This window comes from Sminthopsis crassicaudata, chromosome 2, assembly GCF_048593235.1.
Source record: "Sminthopsis crassicaudata isolate SCR6 chromosome 2, ASM4859323v1, whole genome shotgun sequence".
In the NCBI taxonomy this organism is placed as follows: Eukaryota; Metazoa; Chordata; class Mammalia; order Dasyuromorphia; family Dasyuridae; genus Sminthopsis; species Sminthopsis crassicaudata.
Genome location: NC_133618.1, coordinates 511,152,178 through 511,172,948, shown reverse-complemented (window position 1 = coordinate 511,172,948; position 20,771 = coordinate 511,152,178). Strand labels below are relative to the sequence as shown.

General features: G+C 39.8%; 1 protein-coding gene across 2 annotated transcripts; it reads right to left on the bottom strand.

Moving 5' to 3' along the window:
* Nucleotides 1–5,617: 5,617 nt before the first annotated feature.
* Nucleotides 5,618–19,310, bottom strand: RNASE8 (ribonuclease A family member 8). 2 transcript variants are annotated; one of them, XR_012486910.1, is made up of 3 exons: nt 19,172–19,307; nt 9,217–9,336; nt 5,618–6,337 (listed from the first exon to the last, which is right to left on the bottom strand). XR_012486910.1 is itself a non-coding variant. In XM_074294148.1 (2 exons), exons 1-2 carry the CDS (start codon nt 19,179–19,181, stop codon nt 17,877–17,879), a joined length of 483 nt encoding a protein of 160 aa, XP_074150249.1. In that variant the 5' UTR covers nt 19,182–19,310; the 3' UTR covers nt 17,788–17,876. The 2 variants fall into 2 exon arrangements, 1 of the variants encoding a protein (XP_074150249.1); XM_074294148.1 differs by lacking the exons at nt 5,618–6,337; nt 9,217–9,336 and adding an exon at nt 17,788–18,349 and having other exon boundaries at nt 19,172–19,310.
* Nucleotides 19,311–20,771: the final 1,461 nt, after the last annotated feature.

Genomic DNA, 20,771 nt, shown 5'->3' with positions numbered 1-20,771 from the left:
CTTAGCCAATCTGACAGGTGTGTAGTGGTATCTCAGAGTTGTCTTAATTTGCATTTCTCTGATCAATAGTGATTTGGAACACCCTTTTATATGAGTAGAAATAATTTCAATTTCTTATTTGAAAATTGTCTGTTCATATCCTTTGATCATTTACCAACTGGAGAATGGCGTGATTTCTTATAAATTAGAATCAGTTCTCTATATATTTTGGAAATTAGGCCTTTATCAGAACCTTTAACTATAAAAATATTTTCCCAGTTTATTGCTTCCCTTCTAATCTTGTTTGCATTAGTTTTGTTTGTATAAAAGCTTTTTAACTTGATATAATAAAAAATTTCTATTTTGTAATCAATAATGATCTCTAGTTCTTCCTTGGTAAGAAATTCCTTCCTTCTCCACAAGTCCGAGAGGTAAACTATCCTATGTTTCTCTAATTTATTTATAATCTCTTTCTTTATGACTAAATCTTGGACCCATTTTGATCTTCTCTTGGTGTATGGTCTTAAATGGGTCCATGCCTAGTTTCTGCCATACTAGTTTCCAATTTTCCCAATAGTTTTTGTCAAATAATGAATTCTTATCCCCAAAGTTGGGATCTTTGGGTTTGTCAAATGCTAGATTGCTATAGTTATTCACTATTTTGTCCTGTGAACCTAACCTATGCCACTGATCAACTAGTCTATTTCTTAGCTTTGGTGACTGCTGCTTTATAATATAGTTTTAGATCAGGCTAGGCCACCTTCATTTGATTTTTTTTCCATATATTGTTCTGATACCCATGTATCTGTTTTGGAATGTTTTGTACATATATGTACTTATTTGTGTCATTGAAAAATGATGATTTTTCTCTCAATTAATAGCCACTTACTAAAATTGGGGAGATCTTAATTTTTTCCCCTGTCCTTGTTCAATCTCTCAAGAACTAACTGATGGAAATAATATTAAATTTTCCTTATTATGTATATTGCTTCTCCACCTAGGATCAGACTTCTAATCTAAGGTGAAACTCCCTTTAGCTCAGGCTTGAGTAGGAATAAATTCTTTTAATAGATGACCAAGGCTGGGGGTAACTTAGAAGTAAATGATGTAATCAGAGTTCATTTCAGTAGATTAACCAATTGGTTAACAATTTAATGTTTAATGGTTAACCAATTAATTGTTAACCAATCAGAGATGACTGACACCTAGGAAATATTTGTGAGTCCACCACTATTATGGTAGAGATGGTCAAGTGACCATCCTTTTATTAAAATGCAGACATTATTAGTAAATTACCCAGAAATTATGTTTCTCAACATAATACAACAGTTAATATACATATGCACTCTGTATGTGTATATATATATATGTATATACATAATAATTTGTACATAAACACACACATATATGTATACATACTATGTACACATATATGTGTGTGTTGTTTTCTTTGTTAAACTATAAACTCCATCAAGGTAAGAACTATTTAACTTTTGCCTTTGCATCCCCAGTACCTAGTACAATGTCTAGTATATAATAGGAGCTTAATAAATATATTGAATCAGGAGAACCTGAGTTCAAATCTAACTTTAAATACTTACTACCTATGTGATCCTGGTAAATAACTTAACTTCAGCTTCCTCAAAAAAGAAATGCAACAAGGAACTAACCAATGAACCCAGCCTTAAAAAGTACATGTATTTTGATACTGATTCAACTTCATGTCAAAGAGGTTGGGGAACCTGCTTCTGGGAGAATAATGGTGACTTATATTGAAAGTATCTTGGAGAGACTTCAGCAAACTAAACAGAGAAATACCCAGAACTGAAGTTGTAACTTCTTTCCTACTCTCTTCTTCCTAATATTCAATATAGCCTCTGGTCAAGTAAAGAGAGAGGAATGATCTTTCATTTTTCTTTAGTACCAAGTAGAGTGAAGGTTCCTATCAGTGTGCTAACTTACTTTACCTGCCACCAAGTCCTAAATATGAACCCGAGACTCCTTTTTTTGTTATGCATGGGATACCACATGCATCCGAAATTCAATCCCTTATTTTGCTCCATGTGGTTGGGAAATTATTTTGTCCCTATCCAATTCCCAACTCCCCACTCCTCCCTTTCAGGTTTAGTTGAGCTATAAAGCAGATATTCACCTGGAGAGAGAAGTCCCAAGCATTTTCTAAGACTGAGAGATCATTTGGAATTGTAATCTACCAGTCCCATATAAGGATTAGGTGAGAACACACACGGGGAAGTCAGGGTCTGACTATTCTGAGGACTAAAAGTTGAGCCCAAGGTAGATAAAGTGGTACTAGGAAGACGGAGTGAAGGCCATGGTGGAAAAAGAAAGGGAGCAGGGAATTTGCCAGGCTAGTAATAGAAATATTTCTGCCTGGCTCTCATGTGCACGGACAATGCTGGTTATAGAGATTAAGAGGGAACAAGGAATGGTGGGATTATCCTGATGAAAACTTTCTTTGAAGATACTTTTCTTAAGTACTTCCCAGCAGTGATTACTCTTCTACAGTATACTCCCTGATCACTTAGACACTTGGTTTGGATTATAATCACATATTGACATGCTTTATAAATCTTCTCAACTCTATCTTGGGTATAGACTCTGTCTTGCCAGGTAGAGAAATAAGATTCTTGAGAATAAGAATGAAATGTCCCTTCCTTTTCTCTTCATGGAAAATATATGCTCTTACTTTAGTGTGTATTTCTACTGTATTTATGTGAAACCATAATATTGTTAAAGCAGGATTGAGTGGAGAGTTTTAAGGAAAGAATAAAGACTCCAGGAGGACAAGGAAAGGTACATAATTCCATTACTTCTAATCAGAGAAAGAAGCAGAAAATTAATGGTTCCCAGGAACATACTGAAGTTATCAAAACTTTTTAAGAAAGATGAAAAGGGACACTATTTTTGGAGGTGGAAGGAAGCAGGAGTTGGGCGTCCTGTTGGCAGGCGTGCCTTGGCCCTCCCTTTCCATAAGAAGCATGGCAGCTAGCATCATGGCATACTAGTTAGTTAGGAACAGGGGCTGCTTAGTCTAGAAGCTGCCAGCTCCTAAGACTAGAATAGAATTGCTTTTGGCTACAGTTTCTTGGTGCTGGAATGCCTCAGCTTTGTGAGCATGAATTTATTTTATTTTATGCTTTTTTCCTTAGTTGGTAGGAAAGTTTCTTTTTGGAAAAACTGGACAAAGCTTCAGATGAACCATAGGAAAGAAAGGGAGTGTCCAAACTGAAGGAAGGGGAATTTGGAATGGGTATGGATTTAGACTCCCTTGGAGGCCAGTAAAAAGCTTCTATCATAAAAAAGGCAGCCCTGAGATGCAAGCTTGCATAATAGTAAAGAGAAGTAGAGAAGTCCTAAAGCTGAATTAGGTTTGAGCTCTGGTTTCAAAAGCTGGCTTCCAAAGAAGCCCTGGAGGAACAGGGGAAAATGGGTTAGGAATCAGAGCATGTGGGTTTAAATTCTGGATCTGTTACATATGTGACCATGGGTAAGTGACTTGATCTCTGCCCATCCCACCAAAAGAAGAATAGATAAGGTGAGCTCTCAGGCTTTAAATCTATGATCACACACAAGTCACTGAATCTCTCTGAGCCTCAGTTTTTTCACCTATGAAATACAGATGATAAAACTTGTTGAGTGAAGATGACAACAGAAGTTGTACTACTTAACAGAGTTTTTTGTCTTGATCAGTGGATCAAGTGCTGGGTCTTAAATTCCTGATTTCAGTTCAAATCTGAGGTCAAACACTTAGTAGTTTCTGGATAAGTCACTTAACCAAATTGCTTCAGTTTTATGAACTGTAAATTGAGGGTCATAATGGCAACTACTTTGCAAAGTTGTTGGGAGGATCAAATAAGATATCTATGACAGTAGTAGGTGCTTAAAAGATAGTTGTTTCCTTCCCTTCTTTTCATTTGTGGAATGAGAACCTTGAACTAGATGGTGTCTAAGATTCTTTTCAGTTCTAAATCTATGATTACTTTATTTCTTTTCCCCCTTACTACATTTGTGGTGCTAAGTACAATTCTCTGTATAATGAATTCTTCTTCTTTTCTTTTTCTTTCTTTCTTCCTTTTTTTTTTTTTTTGGCTAAGGCTATAGGGCTAAGTGACTTGCCCAGGGTCACACAGCTAGGAAGTGTGAAGTGTCTGAGGTCACAGTAGAACTCAGGTCCTCCTGACTTCAGGGCTTTATCCACTGTGGCACATAGCTGTCCCTATATAATGAATTCTTAATGAATGTTATTTACTAATTGGAGATTATGAGGTAAGTGGAAATAATGGCACGACTTGGGAATCATAGGAGGGGATCAGGATTGTTTGAGGAATGACTACATTTCACCTATATGTTCTGTTGCCATTCCATTTAATCTATTTTCTCTTCCTTTTCCAGCTAATTGAAGAGATGGCTCTAGCTCTGCATAGACCCTTCCCACTGTTGCTGGTGCTGTGGGCACCAGCTGTGATTCTGGTCACTGAAGTGATTCCCCCGGTTTCACTAATTTTCAGTGGTTCAAAATGCAGCATTGACAATTGCCCAAGAACAATTTCATTAACTATTGCAATAAAGAGATGGCACAATATGTCAACAAATACTTTTAAGTTTTGCAAAAAGAATAATACATGACTACATCCAGAATATTATTGATGTTTGCAAGCTCCCTCCTATTGTGATCACAATAGTCATAGAAGCTCAACAATGATTCTAATCACCAAATGCAATCTCATCTACAATATTCCCAGATGCAGCCACCAAAGCACTGTTATCAATGCACATTTCATGCTGGTCTGTAACCCCCCTCAACTTAATGATACCCCAAAGGATCCATTGCTTTCTGTGCATCCCCACCACATAATACTCCTACTGTCCAATTTGATTCTGCACCTCTTACTCCTCTGCTTCAGGTCTTATTCTGATTGTTTCTTCTGTAGCATTTATTCATTCCCCAATTTCCTGGAATACTCTTCTTTCCATTAACCCAGTGGTTATTCTCCTGGATGAGCATAGCTATAGCCAGAAACATGTTGGGAAGAGTCAGAACTCCAACATGTCCCTGGATTCTTAGTACCTACAACCTTAGAAATTACAAATTGCTGTGATAAATATTTGCTTGTTGGTGATCATCTTTTGTGTAATGGGAAGAGAACTTAAATGAGATTAAGTTAATTGTTATCTTCCATGTCTAGAGCAGAATTACTTTTTCTGCTCATCACCCCCCAGATAAATCAGGGAATTTGACTTTTATCCTGAATTGCCCCCAAATGATCAGATTCTTAGTCTACAAATATCTGATATATGATTCATACAAGTCCAAATTCAATAATATCTTGAAGCTGTAGAGGAAACTGAGGGAATGATCACCTGGTGATCCTTCTAAACCCTACAAAGGTGGAACTATAATCACCCCAAGGCTTGGAATAGGGTCATTCTATATGAATCTATCAATCCAGGTTACTCATAGGGAGCCTGGAACTTTGCTCGGCGCCATAACTTTTCTCCAGTCACTATACTTCTGCCCTCCATTTATGCTTCATCTTGAGTGGTGTAGACTGGGCCTAATTCAGGCCAGTCTGGTGCATTAGATTGGTACTTAGAACAAAATGAGACACTTGTAGACTACTGAACAGTTAACACAAGGTTTACTTAGCCCTGACACAAAAAGTATACTCAGCAAGGACATAGCATTGATTTAGTTGGGTATAGTTTCCTGGACCATAGATTGAGCTGGCACTCCAGGATATCTTGAGGAAGGAAAGCAACTCCTACTTACTTCCCTGGCTTTTATTCTTTAGCCCCTAGAATTGCAAAATCAAGAGTTAATTAGGTTTGAGAATGGTTTTAAGGAAAGAAAATGAGCCTAGCCTATATGCTTCTATCATTGGAAGAGTGGATCATCTTTCAAAATGAGAACATTTCAGGATAATCACAGTTCATCATGGGTGCGTTCGAGATGTACAGGCTTCCCATTCTCACAGGCCACAATGACTTTGACTGCTTCTTTCTTTGTGCAGTCGTAGCGGCATTTACCAGGCTGAGAGTTTCCCTTTTCCTTACAGATGGTGACAGAGTATGGCTTTGTGCCTTCAAAGCAGTTGTCTCCCCTGTTCTTGCAAGGCACATTCTTGCTGCTGGGATTGGTGCAGATATCCTTGATCGTATCCTTTTGGCTGTGAATGATGGTATTGATCGGTTTGCATCTTGTTTTGCCCAAGTTGATCTGCCTCATTTGTTTTTGGACCTCTTGATTACTGCTCCCTTCATTGTGATGCTCCTGCCAAAACTTCTGTTCCCTCCTCGAAGACCTAGCAAACAATGAGCTGGAATCTCTCATTGGTAGCTATGAGGAAGAATAATGTGTTGGTCACTGGGGATTCACATGAATTGTTTGTGTATACCAATACATAGCTATTGCACAGTTTGTGTGGACATACACACATGCATATATCATACAGACTGGTGCCAGTTTGAAAGGCATTCAGTTCATTATAGAAACAGAGGAGCCAAGGAAGAAGAAAGAAATCGGCAGAGGTGATTGGTCTCAGTCAGAAATGAGATGAAGAATGATCCAGGGTTTGACTAAAATAGGGAGGAAGGAAAACCCATCCATTTTTGGAAAGAGTTCTTAATATTTTTGAAAACTATATATTTTATAAATATATATATATTTATATTTTAATACATATAAATATAATATATTTAATATATTATAAAATATAAATATAGATTATAAATATATAATTATAAATTATAAAATATAAATTATAATATAAATATAGAAAACTATTTTAAAAACACTATATATATATATCCAATATAATTGCTTTCCTATTTTATTTTATTAATTTAAAAACATTATTCTTAGAGTATGTTCATAGGCTTCATCAGATACCAGAAAAAAAGGTTAAGAACTCCTAATCTATAGGGAACACAGCAGTTTTGTTTGCTGATGGGAAGTAGGGCAATGGTTGCTTATTCTAGACTTTCAGTTTTGCCCCTGAATTCTTTTCATGTTAGCAAGGAGCATAATTAAGGAGGAGATTGGAGAAATCTCCTTACAACAGTCTCACCTAGCTCTTTTGAAGTTTTGCTAAATGGAATCTCTCAGATTATTTGAAAGTTCCCAGACTAGTTATTCAGAGATATGATAGAATGCATTTCAGACTCATTTAAGAATTTAGTCTGAGAGATCAGTAGCAGCCAGAGAAATATAATTCAAAACACAAACTATCTAAATCTTGAGAACTTTTCTTGGCTTTTGTGGCTGTCCAAAAAGTGTGACTAAAAATAATCTTTGATGCAGTCACTCTTAAGAGTTAAATCCTCTTTTTTTCCAGGGGATAGACTTTATAGAACATGCAATCCAATCAGTAGCAACAAAATGTCTGATGAGTTTTCAGGGTAACTAAAGATCAGCAGATGGTAGCAGAGAGCAGTAGTGAAGCCATTTGTTAGAGAGCAATAAAGAAAACCAGCTGAGAGAACAGTCACAGAGGACCCTATTTCACTCGATTATCACCAAAGGGCATCTGAATTTTGGAATTGTAAGTTGTATTGGCCACACATGTGCCTCTTCTTATATGTGTCCTAGTGATGTGTTTCCTAGAGGAAGAATGGTCCAGGGAAAAGAAAATGGGTATGGATTCAAAGACCTAGGTCCCTGTCTCAATCACTTTCAACTTGAGAAATCTTAAAAAAATCACTTTTCTCATGGTTGGAATAAATGGCTTCTAAAGTTCCTTTCAGCTCTAGATATATAAACCTATTGTCTTATATGTATGAATATTGAATACATTAAAAATTATTTTAGTGCCTAAATATAATTTTAAGTATCTCCTATGTGGTAGGCACTGTGCTAGGTTCTAACAGTACATATACAAAAATAAAATAGTCCCTGACTTCAAAATCTTTAATAGATTCCTTGAAGTCAGGAACTGTTTTATTTTAACAGGAGATAACATATGTAGGAAAATGGTGGCCAGAAAAGGGAATCACAGGGATTCTGAATAGATCCATAAGACTATTACTATTAAACTCTTTCTGGTGGCAATCAATGATAGTTTGATTTGATTATTGTTCCCAGAGCAAAGGTGAAAAGGGGGATTCTGGAGGAGGTACCCAAGAAGGAAGCAAGGAAGATGATAGCAATATTCTCTGCAAGTGTTTCCTGCCTCCTTTACTGATATATGTATAGAAGAATGTTGTCTTTTTTTGCTTTTGATTAAGTGGAGTTCATGGTTCTACCCTCTAGTTAGAGAGAGACAGAGAGTAATGATGAAGTCAGTTATCAAAGCTTGTGGTGTCTTGCAGAATGATGAGATTATTCTAATAATGAGCTTCCTGGGAGCATGGTGAACAAGTTAGAGAAGCAATATTTGGGACTGAAGGAGAGCCATTTGGACAGAAGTGTAGTTTTGGGATTTATGAAATGTGTAGGAGACTACACAAATCTGTGTGTATGAGAGCCACTGGAACATAAAGTGTAATTGCAGGTTTAGGAGATGTGTGTTTAAGGGTATAAGTGTGGCTGAAGCTGCTCAGGAGCTCTGAAGACTGAATGACTAGTGGCCAGGCTGAGCAATCGTAATTACAGGCAGAAACAAGGATGGCAAAAAATGGAAAGCAAGTGAACTGAGGCAATAATGGTAGAGGGGAAAGAATTCTGAAGTCAGAGTGCTTGGGGATGAATGGTGATTTGCTATTTCCTATCAGAGGTCTCTCCATCTATAAGATGACTGTTAGACAAGGTGATCTCTGAGAACCCCTCCTGCATGAAATTCTCAATTTCTGTGATTGGGTCTATAGAATTCCAAGGTCAATCCACAACTACTAGGAATACCACTTAGCCTGTAGAAGCATCTCTGAGTGGATTCTCTTCTGCATCTCTCCCCAGTCCTCTTTGACCCATAAGGGAGACCCAGAAGCTGCAAGCTAAAGAGAGAAGTAGAACTCTAATATAGCTGAAAAGAAACTGAAGAGATTATGTCTTCCAACTCTCTTATTTTACAGATGCAGATACTACGAACAGTGAAGAATCCTCTTCTCATCCTCCCAGCAAGTTTCAGGTTTCCGGAGGAGAGCTCAAGGATCACTAAGAGGAACTCTTCTACCCAATAGGAAGAAAGCTTTCTGGACAAACATTTCACATTCAGCGAGAGAAGAAACAAAAGTGAAAGAGGTTAATTTTGTAGAAATGAAAGCGGTTCCCACCCAACTCACCAAGTTTTCTTCTCTAAAGCAAAGTGATGGCCTCTCATTTCCAGGGGATGCCATTCTGAGCTGCTGTAGCACTCCCTGACCATTCTCTGGAGGCGACGATTGACTCTATGAACTGGCTTTCTAAGGAAGAAAAAAAGGAAATGGAAGGAGACATACTGTGAACTGTTTCCCTCACCTTCATCCCTTCCTCTCATCTGCCCACTCTCCCAACTCTCAGCATCTGTTTCTTTGGGCATCACTACCTCAACTTGGACAGATCCATTATCCAATTATCACGCTGTCACCCAGGAGACCTGGGCCTTCACTTGGGAAAAGTCGTGGGGTCAGCAGGGAAAGAGAAGCCACATAAGAGGAAGCAATTAGAAAACAGAATAAAGTCTACAGTAATCAATCCTGAGACGGAAGGAGGTTCAGTAGCCTGTAGGAGTAAGAGAGGCAGTCTTCTTCACAGTTTTGCCTAACTCTCAAGTACCAAAATGCCACCTCCTCAATGCTTCTCTCCACTCCTATTCTTTTATTGTTTCTCATTCCCCTGAGCCCTTCATTCTTCCCAGCCCCTCTCAGTTCTTCCCTCTCTTCACCTCAGTACTGGTCCATCCCCAGAAGTGTCTTGACTTACCTCGTCCTCTTGTCCCAGTTCTAGCAGAGATCAGAGCCAGGTGGGCTTGAGAGTGGGATGTCCTAGGGACCTAACAACCGACTGCCGAGCAGGACTTGGCAGAAGGGGGAAGTGCAAAGGAAAAGGATGGAGGGAGGGAGGAATCGTCCAATAAACAGAAAGCACTGGATTTCCCTTGGCTAGGGGCTCTCTACTTTTACCCAGATCACTCTGCGACTGCTCAAAGATCTAGCATTGACCTAGGTGTATAAACATAGACACATAGTGTAAAGCAATAACTAACCTGGTTAGCTACTCCCCTCTGGGACTGGACATCTTCCATGGGGGGAAGGAGGGAAGAAAAGACCAAGTGTTTATTAAGTGCTAGGCATTGTAAGCAACTAAGTGAAGTGAAGAAGAGAGGAATAAAGCTTAATAATACAATAGATCAAGGGAAGAATTTTTTAGGCTGGAGAGACCTGAAAATATCTGTAAATAGAGACAAAAACAAACAAGCAAACAAGGAAGTGAAGGGGGAGGAGAACTGTTCCCTTTAAGATTATCACTCTGAGATTGCGTCTCTTTTGGTCAGGATCTCCCAGGCTCTAAAGAGAGCCTGGGAGAGGTTTGGGAGAGCCCAAACCTTTCAAGATAAGAGAATCAATTCCCATAGAAATTCTAAATTCTCATTCAATTGGGGAATCCTGATCTGATCTGTCCCAGCCCCCTACCTGGTCTGATCTGCTTGGGCTGTCCCAGACCCCACTAAAGATATCCAGTATAACAGATAATATAATCTGTCGTTTGCAGATGGACCTAGGTAGCTCACTCAGCTGCTAGAACCTTCTGTCCACTGAGAAAGCAATCTCAGTGCAAAACTCCATTTTCCATTTGAATGGTTAAGGTCCCCAGCAACCTAAACCCCCAAGATAATTCAAATTTCAACAACCTGACTGGAAAAATGACTGAGTCAACATGGATGCTTCCTACTCATCTACCACCTTTTCATTCCCTAGGGCCAATGTTAAGTCAGGGGTTTCTGTAGAAAGGAAAAATATCTGCATTTCATGTGTACATTCTCTTTTCTCTTATAAATAAACCCTAGAAAATTCATAGAATGTTAGGGAGACAGAGGATAAGTAGAGAAAGAAGTGGATACCATGTACCCCAGTTACATGGCAGCATCAAAGGAAGAAGAATAAGATAATTAGAGATAAAGTTTGCCAGATCTCAGAGGTCAGGGAGCCAATTTGACTTGAGTCATGAAACCAGACAACTCAAGTTGGGGGGTTAGGGATTAATGAAGGGTTAAAGAACAGTGAGAAACAAAAATCCTAAAGTCAAGAGCAAAGGTGTCCTGGTTCCAAAGAAGGATGGAGATGTAGGAAGTTAATGTTAACGTTAATCTAGTTCTAAGTTTCAGGGTGGGATCTTTCATATACTTAGAAAGTATTTTGCTTTTTCCTCTTGCATGTACTTAGCACGCTTTATTTTGCAAGCACATAAAACATACCACAAACATGCTTAACACATGTGTGCACATATGTGTCCTCGTCACTACCTGCTGGCCTCCCTGGATTCCTTCAAGGCTACCTTTCCCAGAAGCCTTCTCCAAGTTCTCTTTGTTGATTATTTATCCTGTGTGTAGCTTGTTTGTACCTAGTTGCTTGCCTCTGGTCTCATTCACAGTCCAAGTTCCCCTAGGGCAGGGTTGGTATTTGACCTTTTTTTTTTTGTAGCTCTAAGGCTACAAGTCAAACTGAAAGTCTCCCAAGTGATTGGGAGTGGCTTCGCTGTTGCATGTCGGTGAATCCCTGGACAGTCTACCAGCACCATGCCAGAAAACTGAACTACTCTCATTATTGATTCAGAAAGATTCTGGAGATGCTCCTTAGGTGCCAGATCCTGAGGTCCTCCCCTGAGTGGAACTGCCAAGCATTCAGCCTCTACCGCAGAGAGCACAGCTGGCCACAAAGCCCAGAAGACTATTTAGCGGTGAGCTTGCACAAGGCAATTGTGTACACAGAGGTCGGAAGAAGCAGCACAAGGACATTCTCTCTGAAGAACCTTGGTACCACTTCTGAGACAGGAGAGACAACGGCACAGAATCACACACCAGCACCAAAGGAGGCCCACGGCCCTGAGCAAGCACAACCACAGAAGCACAAGGGAGATTGCCACCCCACGTGTTCAAACTGTAGAATTAAGAGAAGTTGGGAAAGGCATCTTGTAAGGTAACCTCTACACTCCTCTGACAAGCTTGCCATTCTCTGTAGGCTTATTAAACTAGAGGATGCAACTTCTATGGTATTCCTAAGGTGGGGATATTTCTGGTTTGGGACAAGGGAGTTACAGGATGAATGAAAGCTCAAGAAGGAAAGGAAACAGAGCAATTGCAGCCAAAGGCCTGAGTGAGAAGGAGGTTGCATTTCTTCATCCTAACTCAGGCCTGGGCAGGTTGCCAGAGGAGAGAGAAGGAAATGCCATGGTCGGGGAGATGACTATCTGGGAAAAAAAGGAAATGCAGGCTGTTTGGAATAAGTCAGCTCTTGGCCATAGCGACTCCTTGAAGTCAAAGGGAATCCTAAGTCAAAGGGAGGCTGAATTAGGACAAGCCACTTATCCATCAATCAATAAGAATTTGTTCATTTGTTTGGAGACAAGTGCTGTAGATACAAAGAAAAAACTAAAATAATCCCAGCTTTTAAAAAACTTATAAATCAATCAATATTCATATAATAAAAAAGTAGTAAATGAAAGGTAGCCTTAGAGGGGAAGGCATCAGGAGCTGGGAGGCATGGGGAAAGCCTTCTGAAGGAGGAGAGCTATAAACTGGGTCTTCCAGGGGCCCATGGATTCTATAAGGCCAAGGGTGGTGGGAGAAAATTGTAGGATGGGGAATAATTAGTGCAAAGATATGGAGTTTATGCATGGAGAACAGTAAGTAGGCCAGTATGTCTGGACCACAGAGCTTGTATAGGTGAGTGATGTGTTAGACTCTAAAGAAAGAGTCAAGTGGTGAAGATTTATAAATGCCAAACAGAGGAGTTTTTATTTGATTCTAAAGGTAATAGAATCACTAGAGTTTATTGTGTAGGAGAATGACATGGTCAAGCCTGGACTTTTAGGGAAATCACGTTGACAGTTGGAGTGTGGATTGAAGTAAGAAGAGGAGCTCAGAGACCAATTAGAAGACTATTGAAATAGTCCAGGTGAGAAGTAGTGAGGGTCTGAGTCAGGGTGATAGCTGTGCAAGTGGAGAGAAGATTATGTATTTGAGAGATGTAGAAAAATTACAAGATTTGGCAACATGGGGGATAGAAAGAAAGACATGCAAGAGGGGTGTGTGTGTATGTGTGTGTGTGCGTGTGTGTGTATGAGAGAGAGAGAAAGAGAGAGAGTGAGAGGGAAAGAGGGAGAGGGAAAGAGAGAGAATGGAGCTGATAATTTGAGAATAATATTGAAGTTGTGAACTTGGGTGACTGGAAGAATGGTAGGGTCTTTGAAAATAACACTGAAGTTAGGAAGAGAGGTAGGCTTGGGGGCAAATAATTATTCTGTATCCCAAAGAAGATCACAAAAAAGGGCAGAGGACCCATATGCACAGAAATATTTATAGCAGCTTTTTGTGGCACCAAAGAATTGGAAATTGAGAGGATAGCTATCATTCTGGGAGTAACTGAATAAATGTGGATGTAATGAATATAATGGAATATTATTCTATAAGAACTGACAAGTAGGATGACTTCAGAAAAACCTGGAATGACTTATATGAATTGATGCTGAGTGAAATGAGCAGTGCCAGGAGAACTTTGTACAGTCATGACAACATTGTACAGTGATCATGTATGAGTGACTCAGCTCTTCTCAGCCATACAATGATCCAAGACAATTCCAAAAGACTTTGTGATGGAAAATGTCATCCACATTCAGAGAAAGAATTATGATGCCTGAATGCATACTATTTTCACTTTTAAAAAAATTTGTTTTTTGTTTTTTCTTTATCGTGGTTTCCTCCTTTTGTTCTGATTCTTCTTTCACCACATGACTAACGTGGAAATATGTTTAACATGATTGTGTATGCATAGCCTATATGGAATTGTTTTCTCTCTTGGGGAAGAGAGAGGGAAAAGAGGAAGAAAAAACGTCTTACAAAAATGAATTTTGAGAACTATCTTTTCATGAAATTGGGGAAGAAAGTAGAAAAAAGATAACCATTATCATAGCCTTTAAGATCAAGTCTAGAAAGTCCTGGAGAGATTTACACGAACTGATGCTGAGTGAAATGAGCAGGACCAGGAGATCGTTGTATACTTCAACAACAATACTATATGAAGATAAATTCTGATGTACGTGGCCCTCTCCAACAATGAGATGAACCAAATCAGTTCCAATAGAGCAGTAATGAACTGAACCAGCTACACCCAGTAAAAGAACTCTGGGAGATGACCATGACTACATAGAATTCCCAATCCCTCTATTTTTCTCCGCCTGCATTTTTTATTTCCTTCACAGGCTAATTGTACACTATTTCAAAGTCTGATTCTTTTTGTACAGCAAAACAACTTTTTGGACAAGTATTATTATATATTGTACTTAATTTATACTTTAACATATTTAACACGTATTGGTCAACCTGCCATCTGGGGGGGGGGGAGAAGGGAAAAAATTAGAACAAAAGGTTTGGCAATTGTCAGTGTTGTAAAATTACCCATGCATATATCTGGGAAATAAAAACTATTAAAAAAAAGATCAAGTGTAGAGAAAACACTAGGTTTAGGTTTTGAAGAGCAGGGATAAGAAGTTATTTGAGGTTAGAAGCATATTGCTGTATGAACAAATCCAGCTCTGGGGGGAGGGAGATGATACCTTAACCCTTAGTAACTTGAGAGAGTAGGGTGGAGGAAGGTGGATGAAATCTTCTGATACACAGTAACTTGGCTAGAGCTATATAATGACCTTTCCTGCAGTTGACATAGAAAGTATATTAAGGGATAGTGAAATGCTGGTGGACCCAGAGAGGCTGAGGTGCCTGCCTTTTCCCTCTAAACTTGTCCATATCTCTTTATCCCCATCCACAGACTGGGTTCAGTTTTGGTAAGACTGGCCCTGAAAGAGAGGAATCAGACTCTTTTTCTTAAGTTTTCTGAATCTTTACAACTTCACTCCAAAGATTTCAGGAGAACTGCTCCAAACTTATGGTTGTTTCTCTAGTTTCTCCTTATAAGGGAGAAGAAGGATATTCAATGTATAGATTAGGTATAGGAAAGCTATTTATTTCCTCCATACAAAAAGAAACGTTTAAAACACAAAAGATTCATGTACACATGTTAACTTGAACACAAAGCAATAACTACTAATCTTGATGTTTAAAAATGTTACAATAGGAAAACCTTTTTCATTACTGAGTAGCCATTCCACCTTCCCTTTGGCTCTCTATTATCTGAACTTCTTCAAGGTGGCTGTCTGGAAAGTCAGTCCAGAGTTTCTCCTCTTCTGCTAGTGGTTGTCTTTCTCTAAGAATCCCAGGAGTAGCCTTAGGGGATTATCACCTTTGGTTCAGATTATCACCAACTGAGTGACCCAAGAGCTTAGCCACTCTGAAAAAAATCTTTCCTTCATGATTACTGCTCAGGTACTTATGCTCAAAAAATCCCCACACAAAGTAGGAACAGCAAGGATGTGTGTGTTACTCCTCAGTAGGCTCAAATAAAATCCTAAGGAGAGTCCCATGTTCTTGAGAGAGGGAGAAGGGCGAGCCCATAATAAGGTCACTCCTTTTAAGGTATGCTGAGTTGTGTGTGTTTTGGGGGAGGGTGGGGAGACTGTTCTGGGCTCAGTGGCCAATTATCTCTAGTAAAGCACTGATGTGGCCCTCTGCCCCATTACTGCATCATCCCAAAGTGCCAGATCTTTTGATACAGAACAGACATTGCTGGCCCACTGGAAAGGCTCAAGGTCAGGCTGTTACTGGAAAGCAAGGAGCTCTATACACGTTCTATGGAATGTGCTCTAGCCAAAACTGTTGGATGCTGGTGGGAGGATTGTTTCTGATCTCATACATTGTACTTTCCTGGCTTTTTTCTCAGGTGTGGTATACTTTAAGTCAGGACACCCAGATTCTATTACTGATTTGGTCACTAAGGAGCTGGGTCACCTTAGTAAAGTCATATAAAACCTCTCTGGGTCTATATACTTCCTTTTAAATCCTTCTCAGTCAGTGAAGCATGGTGGATTATGTTTAACTTGGAACCTGGATAAAGTGCTGGATTTGAGGTTGGAAGACCTGGATTCAAATCATATTTTGTATACTTCCTGGTGTTCATATGAGTATGTGTAATTTGCATAATCTCTTTAAACCTCAATTTTTTCATCTATAAAATGGGGATAATAATACATTTAAGTAGTTTCCTTATAGAGTTGCTGTGAGACTCAAATGAAAATGTTTGCAAAGTGTTTTGCAAACCTAAATTTGCTATATGGAAAGCAGTTTACATGAACTTACACATTCACCATCACTCTGTGACTTCTCTTGATAAAAAGGGCTTTCTATGACTATCTCAAATAATCCTTATAACACATCCCTACTAATGGTATCATTTCCAGCTTTTACAGAAGAAACCATCAAAAGGAAGATAAATTCATTATGTTATTTCCTACATTTATAGAGGGAGTATGGAGAGTAATTAGTTGAGGTCTCCTATTAAGAATTCAAGTCAAACATCCCCATCTTGCCCATCACACAGAGATTCTGTAAGAATCAAATTAGATGACATTGTGGAAGCACTGAAAATTAAAAAGTGTTACACATATGTAGGGATAGCCGGGTGACATAGTAGATAAGACTTGAGAAGACCTGAGTTCAAATGTCATCTAAGATATTTAAGTAAAGGCACTTAACCTCTTTTCTTCAGTTTCTTTAACTGAAAACAGGTATAATAATCATAATTGGACCTTCCTCACAAGATTTTTGTGAGAATTAAATCTCAAGATAATATTATGAAGTGCCTGGTATAAAGGTTTTTTGTTGTTTGTCCTTTCTTCTCAAAAACCACCATATCATCAGGGAGATGATGCCATGATGTGCAAGTGAATTGGATTTAAATGAGGAGGGCTGTGCAAGGTCACCAGCCTGAATTTCTCCTCCACAGCTATCTGGATCCAGTGGCTAGATAAAGATCAGGCTGACTAGAAAGCAGGTGCTTAATAAGTATTTGTTCCCTTCCCTTTATTTCATAGTTTATGGATTTCAAACTGGAATGGATCTTAGAATTTACTATATTTACTATATATATTACCTAGAATTTACATTTACTATAACTATCATTTCACAGGTAAGTGAGGCTTTGAGATGCTGAGGAACTTGTGCAGGGTAGTCTGGCTAATAAGCAGAAGAGTTGAGACTTGAACTCAAGTTCTCTAGCTCCACACTCCCTTTGCTAGGCTCTCTTGCCATTATGAGCTCCTTCTGAACTACAGAACTTTGATTTTGTTAGCAAACTGCTCAGGATATCAGATTTTTCACCTGACTGTCCTGCTATGGAAATCTCTGATTTCTCTACAATACCCCTGTGTCATTCGCCTCCTTTTCTATTCCCCATTTTCCTTTGATAGGATGTCTTCTCCCATTAAACCGTAAGATTTTTGAGGGCCAGGGTCCTTTTTTGTACTTGTATCCCCAGTACTAAGCACAATGCTTGGCACACAGCAGGCACTTAATACATTTTTATTGGTAATTGACTATTGCCTACTTTCTTCTTTGAGGTCAATGGGCTTGGGGATTAGGAATTAGGATATAAAAATGAGATGGTTGGGATGATGGAGAGCTGATATTTTGTCTCATTTAACACGGATGAATCTGTAGAGCATCAGCAATGAAAGGATTAATAGCAGTTCCCTTCTTGGTTCTACTCCCAGTAATCTTATTTCTTATTCCTCCGCCCTTCCATTGTTCATCTCCTAGAAGAATCTAAACTAGAAGAAAGAAGCTCTAGGGGTCAGTGCAGAAGGCAGCAAGAGAACCAGTGTGTCAGCCTCCCAGCCAGTCTTGGATAGAGGGCTTTCAGGGGCTAATGGTGCCATCCAGGTGCACAGGAACCAGCTGATATTCAGGGGGATCGCCATCTTCAGGAGGATCACAGGCCACAACGAAGGCTCTATCAAGGGAGGTGCCGCTATAGCGGCAGTTGGGGTATTTCCCAGAGGTGAGGTCACATTGGGTGAGGGGAACTGGGTCAGGGCTCTGATGACAGTTCCCCTGGCCATTCTTACAGGTCACGCTGGGGGATCCACAGGCAAGGGCCACATTTGGGAAAGTGTCGTGGAGGAAGGTGTTAAGGGGCTTGCAGCGCTGGGTGTAATAGTTAATCCTGCCCATGGCCCTGTTGCATTGGAGAGGACTGGGCTGCACATGCTGGACTTGGAACCACTGGGCACAGGTCAGGTTCTGAGGCTTTGCGCTGGCTGGGACCTCCCATAGCCCCAGAAAAAGAAGCAAGAGGGGGCATGAGCCTGCCAGAGCTGGTGCCATGTCTCCTACGGGGGAGGAAAATGAAAGGAGCAGAGGGCAACAAGCTATACATTCAAGAAGCTAGTGGCCCCCATCTCTGCTTTCAGTTACCGTCCCCTTGGTCAGCTGTGCACCCATCCCCACCTATTTTGTTGTGTTCCCATCCCCACTCATGATTGTGCCTTATATCATTACCCCACAATCTCCCCAGTCTCCTTGTTCCATATAATCTTCTCATCCCTACTGGGATCCTATCCCCCCCTCAATTCATTCTAATCCTATATTCCCCTTCATCCCACTGGGATCATATTCCCCTTTATCCACTATTCTCCTGTGTCCTTCATTGTGGAATCATTGAAAATAGGAACTGCCTTTTTTGACTCCTCAGTACTTAAGCATAGTGCCTGACACACAATAGGTGTTTAATGTTTACTCACTGTATTTCTGTATTTTTTACTGTGTTCTCATCTCTAAATAATACAACATTCCCATCCTTGTTCATATCACAATATTTTCATCTCTTACTTCCTATTGTGCTTTTCCCTGTTAAGCATCAATCCCCCTTGTCCCATTATGCTCCCAGCTCCTCTCAACCTACTATCCCCTTTATTCATATCACTGTATTCCTCTCTCTTCACATCTTATTTTAATTTTATTTATATATTATAAAAATGCTATATATATATATACCATTGTGCTCCTTGCTTACATAAATCTCTCTTCCCCATTTAGATAATTACCCTATGAAAAAACCATCTTTTCTCTTTATCCATCCTTTCTTCCTCCCATCCCTAAAACACTCTTCCCTTCCTAAATCCTGTTCTATCTCAACCATATAAAGCCATCACCTTTCGTCATCCAGTCTGAGAATAATTTCTTGCTGAAAGCTGAATCCAGGTGTCTCTTGAGAAAACCCTGGAGAATCTTCCTTGTTGGTTGTGGTTCCTATAGAGGCAGCTTCCTCTGTGCTGGCCAGGAGGATATGAGGACGAGTCAGGGTTGGGGCACAGAAGTGGTGTTTGTTGCTGGCATACGTACCTCACGTCCCAGTGAAGCCAGCCACTTCCTGGCTTTGGGATCAAAGGCAGTCCCTGTTCCCTTCCCTTCCATGTGACCTGAGCCAGTAGATACCATTCATTCCAGCGTATATCAAAGGAATAAATACACCTGTCTAAACAAGCTCCATAATGACAATGCCCTGAACAATGTACTCAACTTGTCACATTAAAAAAAAAGCTTGATGCAGCGTTCCCTCTCCTGATGTGTCAACAGAGAATGAAGGCCTGGAAAAGGGCCATGGTCTATCTCTGTCGGTCGGCAGTGGCAGCAATAGAGTTCCTTGTGGGAGCACCAAATGCTCCCCTCTCTCCCTACCAGGCTTGCCTCTACAAGTCATTGTGTATAGGATTTTCTAATTGGGGGCACTGTTTACTCCTGAAGATATGAAGAAAAAAGAGTTGCATCATCAAGGTTTTACGAGGAATCTGTGCTATTTGACCCTTTCATTTCCATCCCCAATATTTATTCTAATGATGATGTAAGGCTTCCCATGGCTATTTATTATGTGGGCCTCTTTTTTTCCTGTTCAAGTACTGACCTTGACATTCATTCAATAAAAATTTGTTGAGTATCTCCTATGTGCCAGGCACCATGCTAGGCACCGAGGATACAAAGATAAAAATCCCTGCCCTTGAGGAGCTTACATTTAGTTGGGTAACATGTTATCTTCCCAGAGAAGTAAATAAAAATAAGTCCCAAATTATATTTGCAAAGGGAGAAGAGAAAGGGCAGTAGCCATTGAGGAGTGGGAGATCAGACTGGGTCTTCTATAGAAAGAAAATGGTCCTTGAGCTAGGCCTTGAAGTGAGGAATTCTAACTAGAGGAAAGAAGTAAATCTAGACATGGGCCTGTGCCAAAGCACGGAGGTGGGAGTAGCAAGCAGGCTACTTGATTGGAACACAGACTGCATTGGGAGAATTATGTGGAATAGGTATGGAAAAGACCCAAAAGGGAAGTAGGTTTTAAACTCCAGAGTGGAAAGGAGAGCAAGGAGGAGCCACTGGAGTATCTTGAATACAGGAGTAACGGAGTCAGACCCATGCTTTAAGAACATGTGGGGGGAATGAATGAATGAATTGGAGGTGGGAGTGACTGGAAACAAGAAGACTAATTAGGAAGGTTTTATAATACATTGGGCAAGAGATGAGGACCTGAAAATTAGGGTCACAGCTGTGTGAAGAGGGAGAAAGGAAAAGGTGCAAGACATATTGTGAAGAGAACAGACAAGATTTGGCCATAGCTTGGATATGAGGATTGAAGGAGAGGGGAGAGGTGTGTTACTCCAAGGCTGCAAACCTGTGAAACTGAAGGGAATATTCATGGCATCAATAGAAACAGAAGGAAGAAGTTAAGGTTTTAAAGAAAAGAGAGTGATTTCTGTTTTTGAG